The sequence below is a fragment of the Capsicum annuum genome, chromosome 1 (assembly GCF_002878395.1).
Source record: "Capsicum annuum cultivar UCD-10X-F1 chromosome 1, UCD10Xv1.1, whole genome shotgun sequence".
Classification (NCBI taxonomy): Eukaryota; Viridiplantae; Streptophyta; class Magnoliopsida; order Solanales; family Solanaceae; genus Capsicum; species Capsicum annuum.
The window spans coordinates 2712033-2731015 of record NC_061111.1 but is presented as its reverse complement, the minus strand read 5'-3'; the positions used below and the strand labels follow the sequence as shown (position 1 = coordinate 2731015).

General features: G+C 34.6%; 2 protein-coding genes across 3 annotated transcripts; both read left to right on the top strand.

Annotated features, from left to right (window-relative positions):
- The first annotated feature begins 1891 nt into the window (after positions 1–1891).
- Positions 1892–7639, top strand: LOC107864404 (V-type proton ATPase subunit E). The gene is made up of 6 exons (XM_016710758.2): positions 1892–2261; positions 3732–3832; positions 4994–5156; positions 5679–5872; positions 6093–6192; positions 7294–7639. The coding sequence occupies exons 1-6, from the start codon at positions 2160–2162 to the stop codon at positions 7321–7323; spliced, it is 690 nt and encodes a 229-aa protein (XP_016566244.1). The 5' UTR covers positions 1892–2159; the 3' UTR covers positions 7324–7639.
- Positions 7640–8582: 943 nt separating this feature from the next.
- Positions 8583–16540, top strand: LOC107864391 (translation initiation factor IF-2). 2 transcript variants are annotated; one of them, XM_016710745.2, is made up of 8 exons: positions 8583–8945; positions 10287–10337; positions 10847–10970; positions 11383–11452; positions 13768–14101; positions 14356–15423; positions 15560–15709; positions 15814–16540. In XM_016710745.2, the coding sequence occupies exons 2-8, from the start codon at positions 10311–10313 to the stop codon at positions 16246–16248; spliced, it is 2208 nt and encodes a 735-aa protein (XP_016566231.1). In that variant the 5' UTR covers positions 8583–8945; positions 10287–10310; the 3' UTR covers positions 16249–16540. The 2 variants fall into 2 exon arrangements, with proteins under 2 accessions (XP_016566231.1, XP_016566234.1); XM_016710748.2 differs by having other exon boundaries at positions 15560–15737.
- The last annotated feature ends 2443 nt before the right edge of the window (positions 16541–18983 follow it).

The following is an 18983-nucleotide window of genomic DNA, read 5'->3' as shown; positions in this document are numbered from 1 at the left end:
CTAAGGCATGTGGGATTTTGTCTAAATTGTGACAAAAAATGTCCCATATTGAATAGTATATGATACTTTAGCTTATCCACCTAGTGCTATTAATTTTCTTCTTAATATGTAAATGTAATGGCAATTTGTTCTATATTTTTATTACAATTAATTATATAGTATGAAGTGGATACTTAATAGTCATAGCAATAGAAAGCTCAAAGTAGTGGGGAAAGAAACAATGAAATTAATTCATTCACTCACTATACTTGGAATAAGACTGATCATTACATTACCAAATATAGTTTTTGACATATTTTATTGTGGTACTTCAAAATTTAAAAATAAATATTTAAATTTGAGAAGATTGTGAAGATGCATCAATCAATTACACTTTCATCTCAAATTAATTGAAATTGACTGAACAGATTATTTATAACAAATTTTGCTCTCTATGGATTACATATCCATATATATATATATATACATTGATAAGCTTTTAAACTTGTCGCTAGAAAACTTATCACTAAATTTATTTATTTATTTTGGTTTTTCATCCAATGTTTGGTACCCATTGGAGTCCGATTAATTCAAATTTGCATCGGAGGACTCATTCAAGGGTATCACTACCTAGTCCCTACCAAGATTTTTTTCATCCTAGGAGCTCGAATCCGAAATTCATTGTGATAAATATAATTTTTCATAATTAAATGATATGAAATTATGACAGATTTTATGTGGTTTTTTTTACTAATAATAACTTGAGAACACGTATAATTTTTTTTTTACAAATTTAAATCGAAAGTATCTAATAAAAATACTTTACCATACGTTAAATTGAAACAATCCGTGGTTCGAATACTATAAATAAAATTTACTTATACTTCTTTTTTTTTAGTTGGCATGTTTCATTTTTCGAGAGTAAATTTGACTAATTTTTAAATCGAAATTAGATATTCAATATTTTAAAATCAAATTAGATATTCAAAAATTATATGAAAATACTCCGAAATGCAATTTTCCTTTTTTTAATATGATAAAAAATTCACGTTAAAATATTTATCACAGTTTATCTATACCAATTAAAAAAGGAACAAAAGAAGGAAGTTAAGAGATTGTTAATAAATCCCTTGTATTTTGACCTTTTTTCAAACTTCGAACATAACAAAAACTTAGTGCAAAGAACTATATTTTAGTAAGGGATCGTTTGATAGGAGCTATAAGGTGGGATATTTCATCGATAAGTTTGAAATATTCCAAAGATAAAATTTATATCATATTTGGTTGGTGATATAAATTTATCGAGGACGAATTTATACTATCGATCAGATAGGGTATATAGCTAATACCAAATTTAATGTGTATAACCCATGTATGCTATCAATAAGAGACAATTTCATATCACCTATATAATTCAGGAATAATTTAATCAAGGTAACAAAGTAGCTATTTGCTCCATCTATCTTTATTTGTCTACTTTTTTATTAACACATAGATCAAGAAACTGTAAATGATAAAGATAATTTTATCATATTACGCCTTGAATATAATAATTTCAATGCTCTGAAAAATGAATTAGATAATAAATGGTATCTAATGCTAAGTGTAAAATTGATAGAAATAGATAAATTATTCATTAATTTTATAAACTGGAAACATATTATTGAACATACTAAGCTATCATTTGGTCACAAATTTTCAAATATATTTAATAATCATTTTTGCGTGAAGTTTCAACATGTATTTTGCCATAATATTTAAAAAATATATTTAACTTGTAAAAGTTATCAAAAAAAAAAAAAATTTGATCCAAATATTATTTTTTAAATATTTTAAAATTTAAATTATTTACTAAATAATGACTTATATGACTAAATATTATTTATGTAATTTTTTTTTTCAAAAATTACTTGAGAAATTTATGCTTATGGTCAAACGAATCCTAAAATAGAAACGTGTACAAGTAAATCAATCATAGCGCGACTTGATGCAATGTGTGTTGCTGGCAGCTGCAACCTATAAAAATCGTAGCCGTGATCCATGTGAATACATCAAATCAAATACCCAATAAGACTACTCCTCCACTCCTCCACAAAATCTCTCTCGCTATTACTTTCTAGAAATTTCGTTAACATCAGAATCCTTCATCTCTTCTCCGATCCAACTTTGTTTTAACGAAGATGAATGATGCAGATGTATCAAAGCAGATCCAGCAGATGGTCAGATTCATTCGCCAGGAAGCTGAAGAAAAAGCCAATGAGATCTCCGTTTCCGCTGAAGAAGTATGACCTAATTATTACTATTATATTACACTATTGTTCATCATTTTTTGAACTTCATTTAATTTTAATTATAATGCGAATGATTGAACAAGTAAATCTTAGTTATTCGAAATGTACTCTAGTTTTGAAGTTAATTTTGTTGGAGTAATTGTAAGCCTTACTAACAACATGCTCATCGAAGAGGTATGCCTTAATTATTCAAAATATGCTTTAATTTTGAAGTTAATTTAGTTATTGTAGAGTTATAATGTACAATTCTAATCATATCTATTCATATGTTGTTCTATGAGTAATAATGGGAAGGATTGAAGAAGTAAATCTTAGTTATATGAAATGTACTCTAATTTTGAAGGTTAATTTGTTATAGAGTAATTGTAAGCCTTACTAATAACGTGCTCATCGAAGAGTTATGACTTAATTATTACTATTAGTATTATTCATCAATTTCTGAACTTCATTTAGTTTTAATTATATCCAAGTATATCTCGTTCTATGAGTAATAAATAATGCGAAGGATTGAACAGGTAAATCTTAGTTATTCGAAACGCAATCTAGTTTTGAAATTAATCTTTTTATAAAGTAATTGTAGGCCTTACTAATTACATGCTCATCAAAGAGGTATGCCTTAATTATTCAAAGTATTATGCTTTAATTGTGAAGTAAATAGTTAATCATATCTATTCATATGCTGTTCTATGAGTAACAATGCGAAGGATCGAACAAGTAAATCTTAGTTATTTGAAATGTACTCTAGTTTTGAAATTAATTTTGTTATAGAGTAATAATGTAAGCCTTACTAATACAAATCAATGGATTGATTGATGTTGAAGTTAATTTAGTTTTAGAGTAATAATATGAAGCAGCGAAGAAGTAAACCTTATTTATCTTAAAATATGCTCTAATTTTGAATTTAATTTTAGTTGAAGAGTAAGAATGTGCTCATTGAAGAAGTAAGGCTCAATAATACGAATCATGACCTGATGTTGAAGTTAATTTAGTTTTAGAGTAATAATGTGCACATCGAAGAAGTAAACCTTAGTTATTTAGAATTTGATCTAACGTTGAAGTTAAATTTAGTTATAGCATAATAATGTGCACATCAAAGATGTAAGCTTTGCTAATATAGAACAAGGCTTGAAATTAATTTTGTTTTTGGGTAATAATGTGAACAACAAAGAAGTAACTGTTAATTATTCAAGATATGCTCCAATGTTATAGTCAAATTTAGTTATAGAGTAAAACCGTGTGCAACTATGCATAAGAGAAGTAAGCTGTAATTATACAAATCATGTTTTTATTTTGAAGTGAGTATAAGTTCTTTTCATGGACAATATCAGGTCATTTAAAAGTTCACTGCAAGTAATTGGCATAATTATACACATTCGGCTCCAATTGGGAAGTTTATTGTGTTCAGTCATACTGATTCTGTTGTAAAAGTGTTAATGAGCATACTGGATTTGTAATTGTTAGGAATTCAACATCGAGAAGTTGCAGCTAGTGGAAGCGGAAAAGAAGAAGATCAGACAGGAATACGAGCGTAAGGAGAAACAAGTTGATGTTCGCAAGAAAATGTAATTTCCCCGATTTGGTTTGTATAGTGGTTTTCGTCCAACTTTTACACCAGCCATTAAAAAAGATTAAGAAGTAAATTATGGTATGAGTAAAGATTTAAGATCACAGATCTTTATGGATTTGTGGTCCTCCGAGGCTCTCACACACACATATTACAAAAATAAAACAGATATCGAAAAGGCACAAAGAAATTGTTTCTAAATTTACTTGGAAGTTGGAATTGTTCAAGTGGTTTGGTTTGTTTCTTTTTTCGTGATTTTGAGGTTGAACAGAAGATATCGTAATGCTGTTGCATCATAACTGTAATTGCCACACCTCTATTTTGCATGACAACATCAGTCTTTATTCAGTGGCTTAGCTGTATGATCTATGGTTTCAATTGATTACTTCTATAAAAAAGATCTATGTTTGCACTTGAGTGGTTTCCTTTATCTTTCCAGTACGTCGGGTTTCTTCTTGTTTGGCTCATTTATTGGCACTTGAACTGCAAATTAAGTTTGTATCTTCGTTCTCATTTTATTGGGCATTGATTGGATAAAATATTTGTGGTAACATCTGTATTTGCGGGAATGTTTTGCCCTTGGCATATGCTAAATGTCATATTCCACTTCTAATATTACTGAGCTTATACTTAATAAAAATAACGATAACTTTAATAGCACCAGACTTCAACAACAACAGCAGCATATACTCGCTGTATTCCCACAAAGTGGCGACTTGGGAGGGTAACGTGTACGCAGCCTGTACCACTACCTCAGTCGAAGTAGAGAGGCTGTTTCCCATAGATCGCCGGCTCAGGACAAATAACAGTATAGAAAAGATAGAAACAACAAACAAAATGGGATAGCACACCAATAGATAATAAAAGAAACAAGACACCCACAGAGTAATGTTATACACTATCTATCCAAAAATCAGAAACATCATATATTCGATCTACCAGATCTTAATTGATAGATTGATTGATTTTTTAAGTGTCTCCACTATACAGACCTTCTTTTATTGTATTTCAGTGCATTATTAGCCTAAGTTGATTTCTCTAAAATTGTTTTGCTGCTATTATTATGTGAACACAACATTTGCTGTGGTCAAAGTAATCCACTTTCAGTTTTGTTTGGGCAAACCGAAGTGTTTGAAGTTTCTTGATAATGTATTTGCAGTGAGTACTCCATGCAACTCAATGCCTCTCGAATCAAGGTTCTTCAAGCTCAGGATGACTTGGTCAGCTCCATGAAGGAGGCAGCGTCAAAGGATCTTTTAAATGTCAGCCATCACCACAACCACCATATCTATAAGAAGCTTCTGCAAGATCTTATTGTTCAGGTACTTTGGCTGACAGCAAATAGCTGCCTGATTTCTGTCTCAGCCTCCCTTTTTCTTGCTTACTGGAGTTGGCAGAACAAACTTTGTATCTTAGAAAATGGCAGCTTATTTTATGAAAGACAGTCTATTTTCGTTTGACTTTTCATGTGATTTCTTGTATGAAGTTCTGACTGTGCATTAGAATGTTTAGATGTGAAGATACATTGTAGGCGTGGTTGCAAACCTTTAATTAAAGATACTAGAGTATCAGTTGAATAGCCTTTAGCCTGAAGTGATATATTTTATTGCTTCTATCCTTCAAGTTGGATCCTTTGGAAGTTAATGTTTTATTTTTCAGAATCTTAAGCTGTTTCACATTCTTTTAGGGATAATATGAAGGTTATCACATTTTCTTAGTAAGTATTGAGTGTTGTGCCAAAGTTCCTACACTGTTTATCTTTTTCTCTACATCCTAGATAACTTTTAAGACTTATATTGCGTCCTTCTTTAGGCATAACTTAAAAACAACTATTTGTGCTGCAGGGCTTGCTCAGACTTAAAGAGCCTTCTGTCTTACTACGTTGTCGAGAAGCTGATGTTTCTTTGGTAGAAGATGTCTTGGATGCAGCAAAGGAGGAGTATGCAGAGAAGGCTCAAGTTCACACACCTGATGTCATAATTGACCGGATCTACCTTCCACCGGCTCCATCACATCACAATGCTCATGGTCCCTCATGGTATACTGCTTCATTTGTTCTTACTTCCAATAGGAAACTTTAAAATGTAGCTCTTAGTTATCAAATTGGCGCTCTGTTTGGAGCACTGTGCAGTTGGACTTGGATTCTTTGGTTTCTCTTGCTTTCCGTGTATCATTACTCTTAGGAGGAAATTAAGTACTCTAGGATGTAGAATCTAATTAGGTACCAACTGATCTCTCTCTCTCTTTCTGTGCCACAGCGCTGGAGGAGTAGTTTTGGCTTCTCGAGATGGGAGAATTGTATGTGAAAATACACTTGACGCCAGATTGGAAGTTGTGTTCCGTAAGAAGCTACCAGAGGTACTTCCTGCTCCCCAGATCTTTTTTACTTCCACAAATTTCCTTTTTAAGTTGTTAAATGTTCTAATTCTTGTTCATGGTTCCACCCATGTTTACATACTTGTGGTCCACCTATTAACTTAGGATGTCTAGCAAATGAGCTACAAATTCTGACATGTTCTTTGCTTTGATAGGCATCTTAGTGGATTGAATTTTTCCCAGCAATATATAGACGTTACATTGTACTTTCAACTAAGTTATAGCCATTGTCTACCTCTTAGGGCTCTTAGCAATACGGTTTGAAGTTTAAAAAACTTTAGTCATCCGCTTTATGTTGTTCCTGGATATAACTTAGGCAATGTAGTGATGGGGCAAATCTTGTCTGATGATGTTAGACTATGGTAAATTGAGTATTAATAGGGAACCTCGATGGCTTAAATAACCACGTCCACAATACCAGAGAGATGTGTTGAATGAGAAAGAAAATCACTTTCCAGTAAGATGAGTTAACCTTTTCTAGTTCTCCTAATAAGTATGGGCAAGAATAAGATGAAATCTCCTACTTTTAGCTATTGCTCTGTCACTAATTTGGTAATAGGGCTTATAAGCATTTCCTACTTTTTTCTTCCTATCTATGTAAGCTATGGTGACAATGTTACCCGGCCCCTGTGCTGGTGGGTTGGGAAGTAGAATGTGTCCGATGTAACTAGTCGAGTGGGTGCAACCTTGTCTGGATTGTTGATCCGTTATCAAAAAGAAAAACAAGAAAAACGCATCCCCTACTTTACTCTAGCCGTGTCCTTTGATTTGTCTCCATTAGACATGTGGTACTGTGTCTCCAGAGGCGGAGCCAGCCCTCTTTAGGGGTTCGTCCGACCCCCTTCGACGGAAAAATATACTTTTTATACATGATTAAAATTATTTTTTATGTGGTTATAGTAGGTGTTGAACCCCGTTCGACTTAGTTTTCTTTGAATATTGAACCCCCTTACTTGAAATCCTAGCTCCACCTCTGTGTGTCTCTCAAAGTTAGTTCCATTGGTTTCCAACAATTGCACTTTGCCAAATTGTAGTCAATATTAATACCTCATTTTTGTTAATCAAATCTGTATCTTCATGCAGATTCGCAAGTGTCTATTCGTTGCTGCCTAATGCATTGGATCGGTTTATCTATCACCTTTTGCTCGCGACTCTTGGGATTCTGAAAATGGTGCCTGAGTGGATTAGTTATTATGGATTTACTCGCATACTATTTCCTTTTTATCTGCCCCTGTTGTGCTTATATTATTAGAACACACTATGATGGACTCCTGTTAAGTGATATTTCTTCAGCATTTTAGCATGAAGTCTGAATTATATTTTCGTTTTTAATGTTCAAAAATAAAATGTAAGTTGCTGGAACCCTGAGTTTACTGGGAGGAGATAATAAAACTATTGGGAGTTGATGGCTCTCTCCTTACTTTATTAATGGCAGTATTTGGATCTCTAAGTCAGCGCTTTATGTTTATTACTTTGTAAATTAGGTGTGTTGTCCTGCACGAAGGGTGATGTCAATGGTTTTTTTTGGTTTCCCATCCAGTGTTCGGTGCCCATATTGGAGCCCCGATTAATTCAGATCGCGCGTTGCAGGGCCATTAAGGTGGAAGCGCTCCCAACAGAGTTTTCTCTATATCCAGAATCGAACCCTCGATCTCTGGTTAAGGGTGAAGCAGTCTCATCTACTGCACCATAACCTATATTGGTCAATGATTTATTATTATCAAGATTCACATACTAGCCAGCTCAAGATGAAGTTTATAATTTGATTTCTCGTTAATACTAATCTTGAAAGGCTAAAAATCCATTAATCAATACTAAATTCTAATATCAATGATAGTCGTATCACATACATACAGTAGAATAAATTTCTGAAAGAAATTTTGTTAATGGAGAAGAATTAGTCGCAAAATTGTCTAAAACAAACTGCGCGATACAAACAAGAGAAGGAAGATATTTTCCAATACTATTTGGTTTTCGGTATTAAACTGAGTTTGACAGATTTTAATATCGTAAACCAAATATTATACTATATAATTATTATGGATATAAATTATATAGAACATTTATATTATATTATATTATATTATATTATATTATATTATATTATATTATATGAGTTAGAAGATGGAATAAGTAATACAAATGCATAAATATAAATATCTATAAATAAAAATGCCTTACAATTGGTAATCCATAAAAACACTTCTCGATTTGTGTATTATTTGTTCCACATAACAATCTCAATACAAACATTTCATATATTATAATTTCGATATAACTAATTCATCAAATTACATAAATCCTCATGTCAACTGTCAATAACAACAAACCCAATAATCAATATACCCGAAAGTGAAGTTTGTAGATAATAGAGTGTAAGCATATTTTATTTTTATCTCAAAAAAAATAAAAAAATTATTTCGACAAAATCCTAAGCTCGAATAGCGAACATCAAAACATCTAATCGAATAAAGCAATTTTTTTTTTTTTTTAATTTAATTTAGTCAGCAAGCTTTTCAAAGATTTTTTCCCCGGACTCTGTGAAAGCTCATATTCTTATAATCTTTTCTCTCTTCTTACCATTGAGCCTCTTCTCTTCTCCCGCACCCTTGAGGCATTCCAATCACAACACACAGGAAAAAAAAGCCATAAAATTAATGTGGGGTGTTTTCAAGAATTTGTAGTTTTTATTACAACATCAGTTTCTTGCCTCTTCTATCAGATCCATTTACCAGGTAATTATACCTAAGCTGTTCTTTCTTATTCTACTTTATATTAGTATTATTATTTATCAAGATTGTAATTTTATCATTATAATTTACATAAAGACTATCTTTTTTGCATACCATCTTTCTTTTTTTATATGTAGGAAGCTGTAAAGGGTTTAAAAGCATCTGAAATTTATCTTTTTAATGTAAAGTTTGTATAAAAATGTGAACTTTTTCAGTTTATACATGTATCTCTGCTTGCTTTTATATGAAAATGGACTTGAATAGACGGAATGGATATTCATTCATGAGGTAGTGGTAAGGTCTGCGTACATTTTACCCTTCCCAGACCCTTGTTGTTGTTGTATATAGCTAAACCTCACTGGTTTGGGGTTTGACATTAGTTGATTGGTGTATTTGTACTTGCTTATTTTGTATTGAACCTAACTTATGCCAAGGGTCGTTCCCTTGGGAAGAGGGTTGTTATGGGTTTGAAGAGAAATTTCAGGATATGGATTTATTTTCTATTTTTAGCTCAGGGTTTAAGGTATGCATTTATTTTCTATTGTTAGATCAGGGTTTTGAGAGGGAGCCTTAAAGTAACTAAAGTTGGTGTCATGTAACTAGGAGTTCACGGGTTTATGACGTGGAAACAGCCTCTTGCAGAAATGCAGGGTAAGACTGTCTATAATAGACCCTTATGGTCTGGACTTCTCCTGGATCTGCACATAGTGGGAGGTTTAGTGCACCGGGCTGCCCTTTTTGTTTTTATATATTTTTTTTTATCTCAGGGTTTTGATCATGTTGTCGATATGCGTTACTGTATATCATTGTTTATCCATATCACTTTTCTTTCTTTTAAGGTTGATTCTACTCGTGCTTTAGCATATTGTTACCTATATAATTCCCGTGAAAGCTCTATCATTTGTGTACCATCTTCTCCTGTTGTTATATTGGAAGCTGAGAACAACTAATGTCTATCTTCTCAATGGGAAGTTTTCATAAAAACGTGAACTTTTTAATTTTATACATGTATCTGGACTTTTTAATGAAGCAACTTATGATAAGAGTCATTCCTTCGGAGGGGATTATGTGGGGTTTGCCTGAAGTTATGAGTATACCTTTAGTTTCCGTTTTAGATCAGTGTTTTGGCCTTACTGATTCACATTAGTGTATTCTACCATTTATTTGAACTCCTTTGATATCTTAAAAGACAAACTATTTACAGGCAATGTAGTATTAGAATGAATTGGTCCCAAATAGAGCGGAGTAGTTCCATGGATTTATATAGCTGAGCTCATTTAGCAGTGTCAATTTTGACTAGCATGGCTTTCAATTTTAGATTTGCTTTTGTTTCATTATCTACAGGTCTGGAGGTTGTAATACATATGAATGGCGTGGAGGGCGGCAGGGAAAAAGGTGTGTTTTCTGGCCTTTTCTGTTGGTGTCAACTGAAAATCACTTCATAACTGATCCTTGACCTTTCAGATAGTCTATTAGCTTTCATGCTTCCATTAGCAAAAACTGGAACGTTTAGAAGCGTACCTGCTTAATTCTCTTAAATTTTATTAGCTTGCCTGTGAGAACTGTCTTGTGCAAAGTGCTGTTTTTGGTCCTGTCAGAACTCGTAAGTCTTATCTATAATTTTTATATACCAGTCTCCTATCTTCAAAAGTGGACAGTATAGTTTCTCCAAAAAGGATGTGAACTGCATTGACCAAATATAAGTTGGTTAATCACTTATATTGAAAAGTTACCGCTCCATATTATCAGATTTCCTCCCGTGGCTGCAGATGTACAAATCTATCCACCCGTCTACATATAATGCATTCTACTATTCCATTGTTGAGACTTCCTCTTTTAGTTTTCCGAGTTAGTATGTTTTCGAGGGAGTTATATGCAGACTTTTGTATGGAATGTTTCTGCAGGGTACCTTCCCTAGTCTTACAAAGGCATTATCAGTAAGATCCAGGTATACTGCAGCGGCAGCTACCAAATTTGCCCTTGAAGAGTCGCAGAGAACAACTCCTGTTTTGGTTGGACAAGTACAAGGTCTGTACATTTGTTTTTCTTCATGTGCAAGGCCTGCACTTATTTCATTTGTGTATATTAACCATTGTGCTTAATCATCATCCTTTTAGTAGTTTGTTTGGTGATTTTCTAACTCCGATGGTTTGCGAGCTCATCATCTTCCTTCTGTTCTGAACTTGGTTTTTGGTACAGGAGGAGGGGCAAAGAATTCTAGTTTTCGTTCCGCTGCTTGTAAAAGTTGTGTTTTTTTCCACACCCCTTGAATATTTTTAGTTTTACTATGGCCAATAATTTGTGCTACATCTGGGTGAATGCTTCTTAGTTTCCAAACAAACTTTCTTGGCTATATTTTCTGAGAGCTGAAATAAAGAATGAGGACATCGCTTCAGATAGGGTGCAGACTTGTATCATATCTTTTTCCTTTATACTGCAGGATGCTTCATGAATGCAGCTCAATGGAAGCCAAACTGTACCAACCAACTAACATACAGATTTCCGATAAGGTGAAGTCTCAAGTTTACTTTAACTTTCCAAGGGGTTTTTCTGGTTAATTCATTTATAAAAGCAAGTGGTATTATTCTGAGGATAAATTGTCTTCTAAGAGTCAAGAGATATGGAATAGGCGAATAAATTCACTATAAAAAGCACCCAAGGATGTGGCCTAGTGGTCAATGAAGTGGGTTGAGAACCTGAGGTCCCACATTCGAATCCCAGCAAATTCTTCCCATATGTCCTAGCCTTGGTGGACAGAGTTGCCTGGTATCTGTTGCTGGTGGGAGGTGACAGGTATCCCGTGGATTTAGTCTAGGTGCACGAAAGCTGGCTTGGACACCACGGTAATCAAGAAAATATCACTAAATAAAAATCTTGAATGTTGTTGCAAATTAGGTAGTGACTAATGGTAAGCTATTTCTTTTATAGAGGTAATGGTGTATTCCTCCGCATTAAGGACATGATGTATTCCATCAAAAACGTACATCAGAAGCACTAAAAAGGAAGAGCGGAAACTGCTAAAAAAACTATAGGGAACCTATAAAATCTAAAATCTGTCAAGCATCCACTATGCCCTCCTCTTTATACCAACAGTTCCTTTTAATTTTCTGAAATGAATCAGCAGTATTTTCAAGGCACCTCTAGTTCCTTTCTCTCCAAATTGACCACCATACACGGGACGGCATCATATTCCGCCATTTCAATTGTGGTAGAAAGTAGCTAGAAAAACATTCTAGTTCTCTTCAAAGAACTTTACCTACTCAGCAGCAGCAGCAGCAACAACAACTACAACAATAACATAATCAATGTGATCCTACAAGTGGGGTCTGGGGAGGGTAGAGTAGAAGCAGACCTTACCCACCTTGTTGACGTAAAGGTTGTCCTGGAAAAAACTTTACCTTCTCAGTTTCAGCCAAAATGAGTATACTAAAGAACTTGAGTTTCCTAAGCAGTTAAAATATGGATCAGAAATAACATACTTACTTGATTATCATAATTAACATGTTGGTTTGGAAAGAGTGCTTTCCAGACATTAGAGGTCTTCAGTTTTCCTGTTGAAGGAAATCCCTTTCAGATGCAGAAGGGAATGATCTTTCAACTATTTCATTCCACAATTGCCGGTCACTAAAATGCTTTTCTTTTCTCCGTGTGCTTAAGAAGAGGGAGGATTATGCGATATGAAAGATTGTTGGTTTGTAAAAACTATATTTGAAGCACACACAAAGTTTGATTCTTTGAGGAGTTTTCGGTCTGCAGATCTCATTAGTACTATACTTTAAGTAGCCTATAATCATGGCTATCCAAACAGGCAAATCACAAAGGGAAAAATTACATTTGTCAAACAAAATTGTCAAATACTTCAAAAAAAAAGTTTACAGCTAGGTGGTGCAATGAAAGGAATCATTATTGGCAAACATATTGCTTCAATGGTTTCCTTTCAGCAAACTGCTTAGAGTGTGAAATTTTTGCCCTCCTGTGCCAAAACAACAGCAACACCATTCCCCTGTTTCCGGAAGATTTACCAAAATGGTGGTGGATAATACCCGCATTATCCAATTATAAAAATTTCTGTGAAGAGGTTAAATCTTTAAATATATTGCTGAGTAGTGAAACTCAGGAATTAAAACTTAGGGAACAGAGGAGGTATCTGTTAAGCATCAATTTGAGTGGAAACTATTTTGCACGAATTTAACAAGCTTAGTGATTTTTAATCAATAATTTCAAACAACAGACAACAGACAATAATAAAGAGAGAGAAATCACTGCATCTTTGACATGCCTTTTTTCAGTGGGAAGAGTCAATTGTGATGAAGATTGGCAAAACATTAAATCTTGAGTACAATTAAATCTTAACTCAACAATTTGTTACCTTTTGTCAAAAAAAAAAAAAAAAAGGATCTTAACTCAACAAGGCTATTTGGTTAAAGTTTAATAAGTTTTGATTATGACTTGTTAACAACTTAACTGAAGTTTTACGTGACATTGTGTGGAGATGTGTTTTTTTCAGATTAGTGGTTTGCCATGGTTAATAAGTTTGGCAGAGCTGAATAATGATATTTCTAAAATGGTCAAGTTGGTTGTCAATGATGAACCGTTAAATTTTCCTTGAACTTAATTGCACTTCTTTTATAACACTCCAAAGACGAGAAGGACAAATTGCACAGTGGTTTCTTCTTTGAGAGTTAATTTCACATTGCAAGGCAAAAATTTAAGATCACAGGCAGCGTGATAGAGATACGTTAAGACTATGGTAGCCTGAAAAACCTAACAGTGTTACCTTTTGGTTGACATAATAGAGCTAATATAGTTTGTTCTTTTCCTCTAGGTCTTTTCATGCCAGTCCAGAAATGCTGGCTTGGAAAAAAGAACCAGAAGCTTTGGGTTTGAAGATACAGAAGAAAGGGAAGTTCAAGAAAAGGACAAAAGATTCCTCGCCACCTGTTGAAGCTCCGTATGTACCTCCCAAGCTAAAAAGAGCTGCTAGTTCCTCCTTATCAGATAGAACTGTAGAGATATTCGAAGGCATGACAACTGTTGAGCTGGCCAAACGTTGTGGCGTGCCAATATCTGTCTTGCAGGATATCCTTATAAATGTGGGGGAAAAGGTTGACTCAGAATATGATCCTCTTAGCATTGACATTTCTGAGCTCATTGCGATGGTAAACCATTTCTTTTCCTTTTTGTTGAATCTAACGCGTGTTTCTCAATTTCAGTGTCCAACCTTCCAAGCAGGATGCTATCTGTGGTTATGGACTATGTTGCTTGGGTTCTTCAAAAATATCGATGGGTGCGTGTTGATACTTCAAAAATAGATTATTTTTGGAGAATCCGACATGGGTAGGGCAACATTTTTGGAGAATCCGAGCAACATAGGTTATGGACTAGTATAAATGTTTACTTGTTTCCTTTGCAGGAAATTGGAGTAAATGTTAGGAGGCTGCATTCTAATGAAGGTGCTGAAGTCCTGCCACGGCCACCAGTGGTCACAGTGATGGGTCATGTCGACCATGGTAAGACATCCCTTTTAGATGCTCTACGTCTCACTTCTGTGGCTGCTAAGGAAGCTGGAGGCATAACTCAGCATTTGGGAGCATTTGTTGTTGGAATGCCTTCTGGGGCATCAATCACATTCCTTGACACTCCTGGTCATGCGGCATTTAGCGCTATGCGACAAAGAGGTGCAGCGGTTACTGACATTGTTGTATTGGTAGTGGCTGCTGATGACGGTGTTATGCCACAAACGCTTGAAGCAATGTCCCATGCAAAAGCAGCTGATGTTCCGATTGTTGTTGCCGTCAACAAATGTGATAAATCGGCAGCAAATCCTGAAAGAGTGAAAGTCCAGCTTGCAACAGAAGGGTTACCTCTGGAGGAGATGGGCGGAGATGTTCAGGTTGTTGAAGTCTCTGCTGTAACAAAAACTGGGTTGGATAAGCTGGAGGAGGCGTTGCTTCTCCAGGCTGAAATGATGGATCTGAAGTCACGTGTAGATGGACCAGCCCAAGCTTATGTCGTCGAGGCAAGGGTTGATAGAGGACGGGGTCCATTGGCTACTGCAATAGTGAAAGCAGGAACCCTTGTCTGTGGTCAGCATGTTGTTGTAGGTGCGGAGTGGGGAAAAATCAGGGCTATTAGGGATATGCTAGGAAAATTGACTGATAGAGCTAGGCCAGCTATGCCCGTGGAGATTGAGGGACTCAAAGGGCTTCCAATGGCTGGTGATGACATTATTGTCGTTCACTCTGAGAAAAGGGCAAGGATGCTTAGCGATGGGAGGAAAAAGAAACTTGAAAAAGATAGACTTAGGAGGAAGATGGAGGCAGAAAAATTAGGCTTAGCGTCAGAATCTAATTTAGAAGATGAAGAAGGAGAAGTTGAGGAGAAGCCGAAGAGGGTTGAAATGGCAATAATAGTAAAAGGAGATGTTCAAGGAACTGTCCAAGCCGTCACAGACGCAATGAAGAGTTTGGATAGTACTCAGGTGAGACAAATAGTGTTTCAGATGCATTGACAGTATGTTATTTAATTGATCAACTCTGTTTTAGTGTTCATCTGCATTTTTCGTACTTTTTAGAGAAACTTCAGTGTCAAAATTGTGAAAATTGTCCTTTTAATAGGTTTTGGTGAATATTGTCCATGGAGGTGTTGGGCCTATTTCTGAGTCTGACGTGGATTTAGCACGAGCTTGTGGGGCAGTTATTGTTGGATTCAACATACGAACTCCACCTAGTTCAATAAACCAAGCAGCAAATAAAGCTGGCATTAAGGTGCTTATTCTGGTTTCTACAAAATGTGGTCCGTCATTTCTCATTTGAATGCTCCCATTACATGCTGAAACGATATGCTCATACTAATTGTGACTTTGCTGCAGATAAAAATCCATCGTGTGATCTATCATCTTCTAGAGGATATTGGCAACTCTATTGTTGAAAAAGCCCCCGGGACATTTGAGACACAGGTTGCAGGAGAGGCACAGATACTAAGCATATTTGAGCTTAAAGGAAGGAGCAAAGCTAGGGGAGAGGACGTCAAGATAGCTGGTTGTCGTGTGATAGATGGCCGACTTATCAGATCATCAACAATGAGGATTGTTAGAAGTGGTGAGGTTGTTTTCGAAGGATCGTGTACATCGCTAAAGCGTGAGAAAAAAGATGTTGAAGCAGTTGGAAAGGGGAATGAATGTGGACTTGTGATTGAGAATTGGGTTGACTTTGAGGTTGGAGATGTCATTCAATGCTTGGAGCAAGTTAACAGAAAACCTAAATTTATTTCATCGCAAAGCGGCGCTGTCAAAATAGAATGTTGATAGAATTTTACTAAGAAATGAGCAACCTTTTTTGCTATGTAGGTTACCTATTCTCTTTTTCTCGAGTGCAAAACCTTTGCTCACTGTTCTATTTATTATATTTAGAAAGTACAACAGTTTTATCTGCATAAAACTCTGAAGTGAACTCTCAACACTGAACAACAACAATTATACAGTGTATGCTCATTTTGACCTCTATAGAATACAAATCCTCTTCTTGGGAGCTGAACAAAATAAATGTTGTACTCTATTGGAAAACAATTTTGGTTTACATACAGGACATTATGAACTATTGATTACTGTCTTCATTGCTGTGTTTGTCTACTGCATACTGCTATAAGTTATTATTTGTTCTCCATGGCCTAGTGGAAGCTACAGTTATCTAGCTAATACCACCAAAGTTGTGGTGGAGTTTTAATTACTTCTCTATCCTTAATCGGAGTTCTTCGGTTTGAGTTCTGGTTATTATGAAGTCCCCTTTGTTTGACTTCTGGTTATGAGCCCTTTACTCCAAAGTGGGACTCTCCAGTGCCAATTTGGATTAGTTAGGGTCCCAAAACGGGTAGTAGACACTGGGCGCGGGGAACCAAAAAAGGTTACTACGATTAAATGTTGACAACTAGGGGTGTACATAGGTCGGGTTGGTTCGGGTTTTATTAAAAAAAAAACAAACAAACCAATCATATCGGTTTATTAAAACTATAAACCAAATCAAACCAACATAAAACTGATTTTTTCGGTTTGGGTTTTAGTCGGTTTTTTTCGTTTTTTTTTTTTTTTTTTTTATAATATTTAGTTTTTACAATTATATTGTAATCAACGACTAGATCAAATATGTTTTCACTCATGTGCTAATGAAAAATTATAATTATGAAAAAATGAGGAGCGAAAAACTCTCTTAAAACTAAAAAGTGAGATGAAGAGTGAAAAGTTTAGGTTTTAAGTTTATATTGAGTTTTCAATCATTTAATTAGCAATTAATGAACAAATATTTCAACTTAAAGGCCCAAATCTAAATATATATCTACATCTACTTTCAAATTATTGAAAATTACTAAAACTAGTTGAAAAAGTATTTAAAAAGTAGATTATAATTAATATTTTATGCATAAAAAAGTTTGAATACAGATTCGGGTTTGGTTCGACTTTTTTTTGGTTAACACCAAACCAAACCAAGAATGATCGATTTTTTTTTCTAACTCCAAACCAATCAAACCAAACCATAAATCATTTTTTTTTCTCTCGGTTTGGTTCATCGATTCGGTTTGATCTGCACAAACCTATTGACAACAATAGATGAGAGAGATGTCTAATTATGGTCACTAATGAAATTATCACTTTGATACTTGCATGGCAGTACACATACACATTATGTCCCGACCCGAAATTATCACTTTGATACTTGCATGGCACTATACAGTATGTCCCGACCCAACTTGCGGCCTGGTCGCAACGGGCATCCCGAGCACCCGCCCACCCACAAGTGATATTATCCGCTTTGGGTCCAGACCCTTATGGCTTTAAAACACATCACAAGAAATAAGACTTGTCTACTTATATATCCAGCATTCCTCTTGTGTTTTGCCGATGCGGGACTCATTAGCCTAAGTTGGGAGTTACACATTAGTGGTGAGATTCTTGAACAAGTGTTTTCAGGTTCAACCTGAAATGTCTCTGTCCCAAATTATATTTTTGTTTGGAGTTGTCTCTAGTGATTGAGAAACCTTTTAACACTGCTGAGCTGTTGAACATCACCTGAGGAGGACCCCCCCACCCCGCCCCCACCCCCATATTTTGAGTGTTATTCATGAATGAGTTATTATCCAATACAATTTCGTCGAAAATTTTTATTTTGTGTAAATACTACTAAGTAATAGTTAGACTTACATACTTCGACTTGACACCACCTTAAAACGGAATTGTGACAATAGATTGATACTGCATGAACAAAATTATATAGACGCGCACCATCGGCCTTCTAAATCTTTCTATGTATACCAAGGTTTATTTTCATTTTTTTTTTAAGTACACATTGATGACCTAGACTTAATTTTTTTTTATTTTTTTTTTAAAAACAAGTTGCTCTTACGTCCTTCAGGCTTCAACATCTACTTATTGTCCAGAAAGAACAAAACAAAATGATGTGTAGATTACTCAATATCTCAGCATTTTTGGTGTATTTTTTTGGATTTTTGGGGGAAAACCAAGAGGTTTGGACTCTTATCATGATTGAGTCTTGGGACCCTCTTGAGATAAACTTTTTTTTTTTTTTTAAAAAAAACTTAGTTCCACCAATGTTTACATCAGTCATCAAATCAAGTTTTAACTACAAAAGGTTCACTAGCCACAAAATGACACATTAATAACTATGATTAACTGATAAAATTTTCTGTAATAGACGTATGTCATTTATTTATCGATTTGTCTTAACGTGCAAGTTTCTACATCTGATCAAATAATTCAATCATATGTTATAATATTCACAAACTAAACAGTACATACATATCACTTAACGTCTTGTGTTTATTTTCTTAACGTAAACATCAGGTGCATATAATATAAGTTTTTTCGTGTGAATAATATGCTGTCTGTCTAATGGCATCTAATTCTTTTACAAATCATTAAAATACCCATTGTTTTTAGGAGTATTTACATACTTAAAGCAAAGAAATATCTTTGACTTGTGTCACTTTCTTATCAATAATAACTTTTTGGTGTATTATATTCTTGAAACT

What these genes read in the sequence shown, in the direction of transcription:
- LOC107864404 (XM_016710758.2), top strand. Translation starts at nt 2,160, where the DNA reads ATGAATGATGCAGATGTATCAAAGCAGATCCAGCAGATGGTCAGATTC. An exon ending in GTTGATGTTCGCAAGAAAAT is followed by an intron (nt 3,833 to 4,993) that starts GTAATTTCCCCG and finishes ATGTATTTGCAG; the next exon opens with TGAGTACTCCATGCAACTCA. An exon ending in TCCGTAAGAAGCTACCAGAG is followed by an intron (nt 6,193 to 7,293) that starts GTACTTCCTGCT and finishes ATCTTCATGCAG; the next exon opens with ATTCGCAAGTGTCTATTCGT.
- LOC107864391 (XM_016710745.2), top strand. Translation starts at nt 10,311, where the DNA reads ATGGCGTGGAGGGCGGCAGGGAAAAAG. An exon ending in TTTGGTTGGACAAGTACAAG is followed by an intron (nt 10,971 to 11,382) that starts GTCTGTACATTT and finishes TTTATACTGCAG; the next exon opens with GATGCTTCATGAATGCAGCT. An exon ending in CAAATAAAGCTGGCATTAAG is followed by an intron (nt 15,710 to 15,813) that starts GTGCTTATTCTG and finishes ACTTTGCTGCAG; the next exon opens with ATAAAAATCCATCGTGTGAT.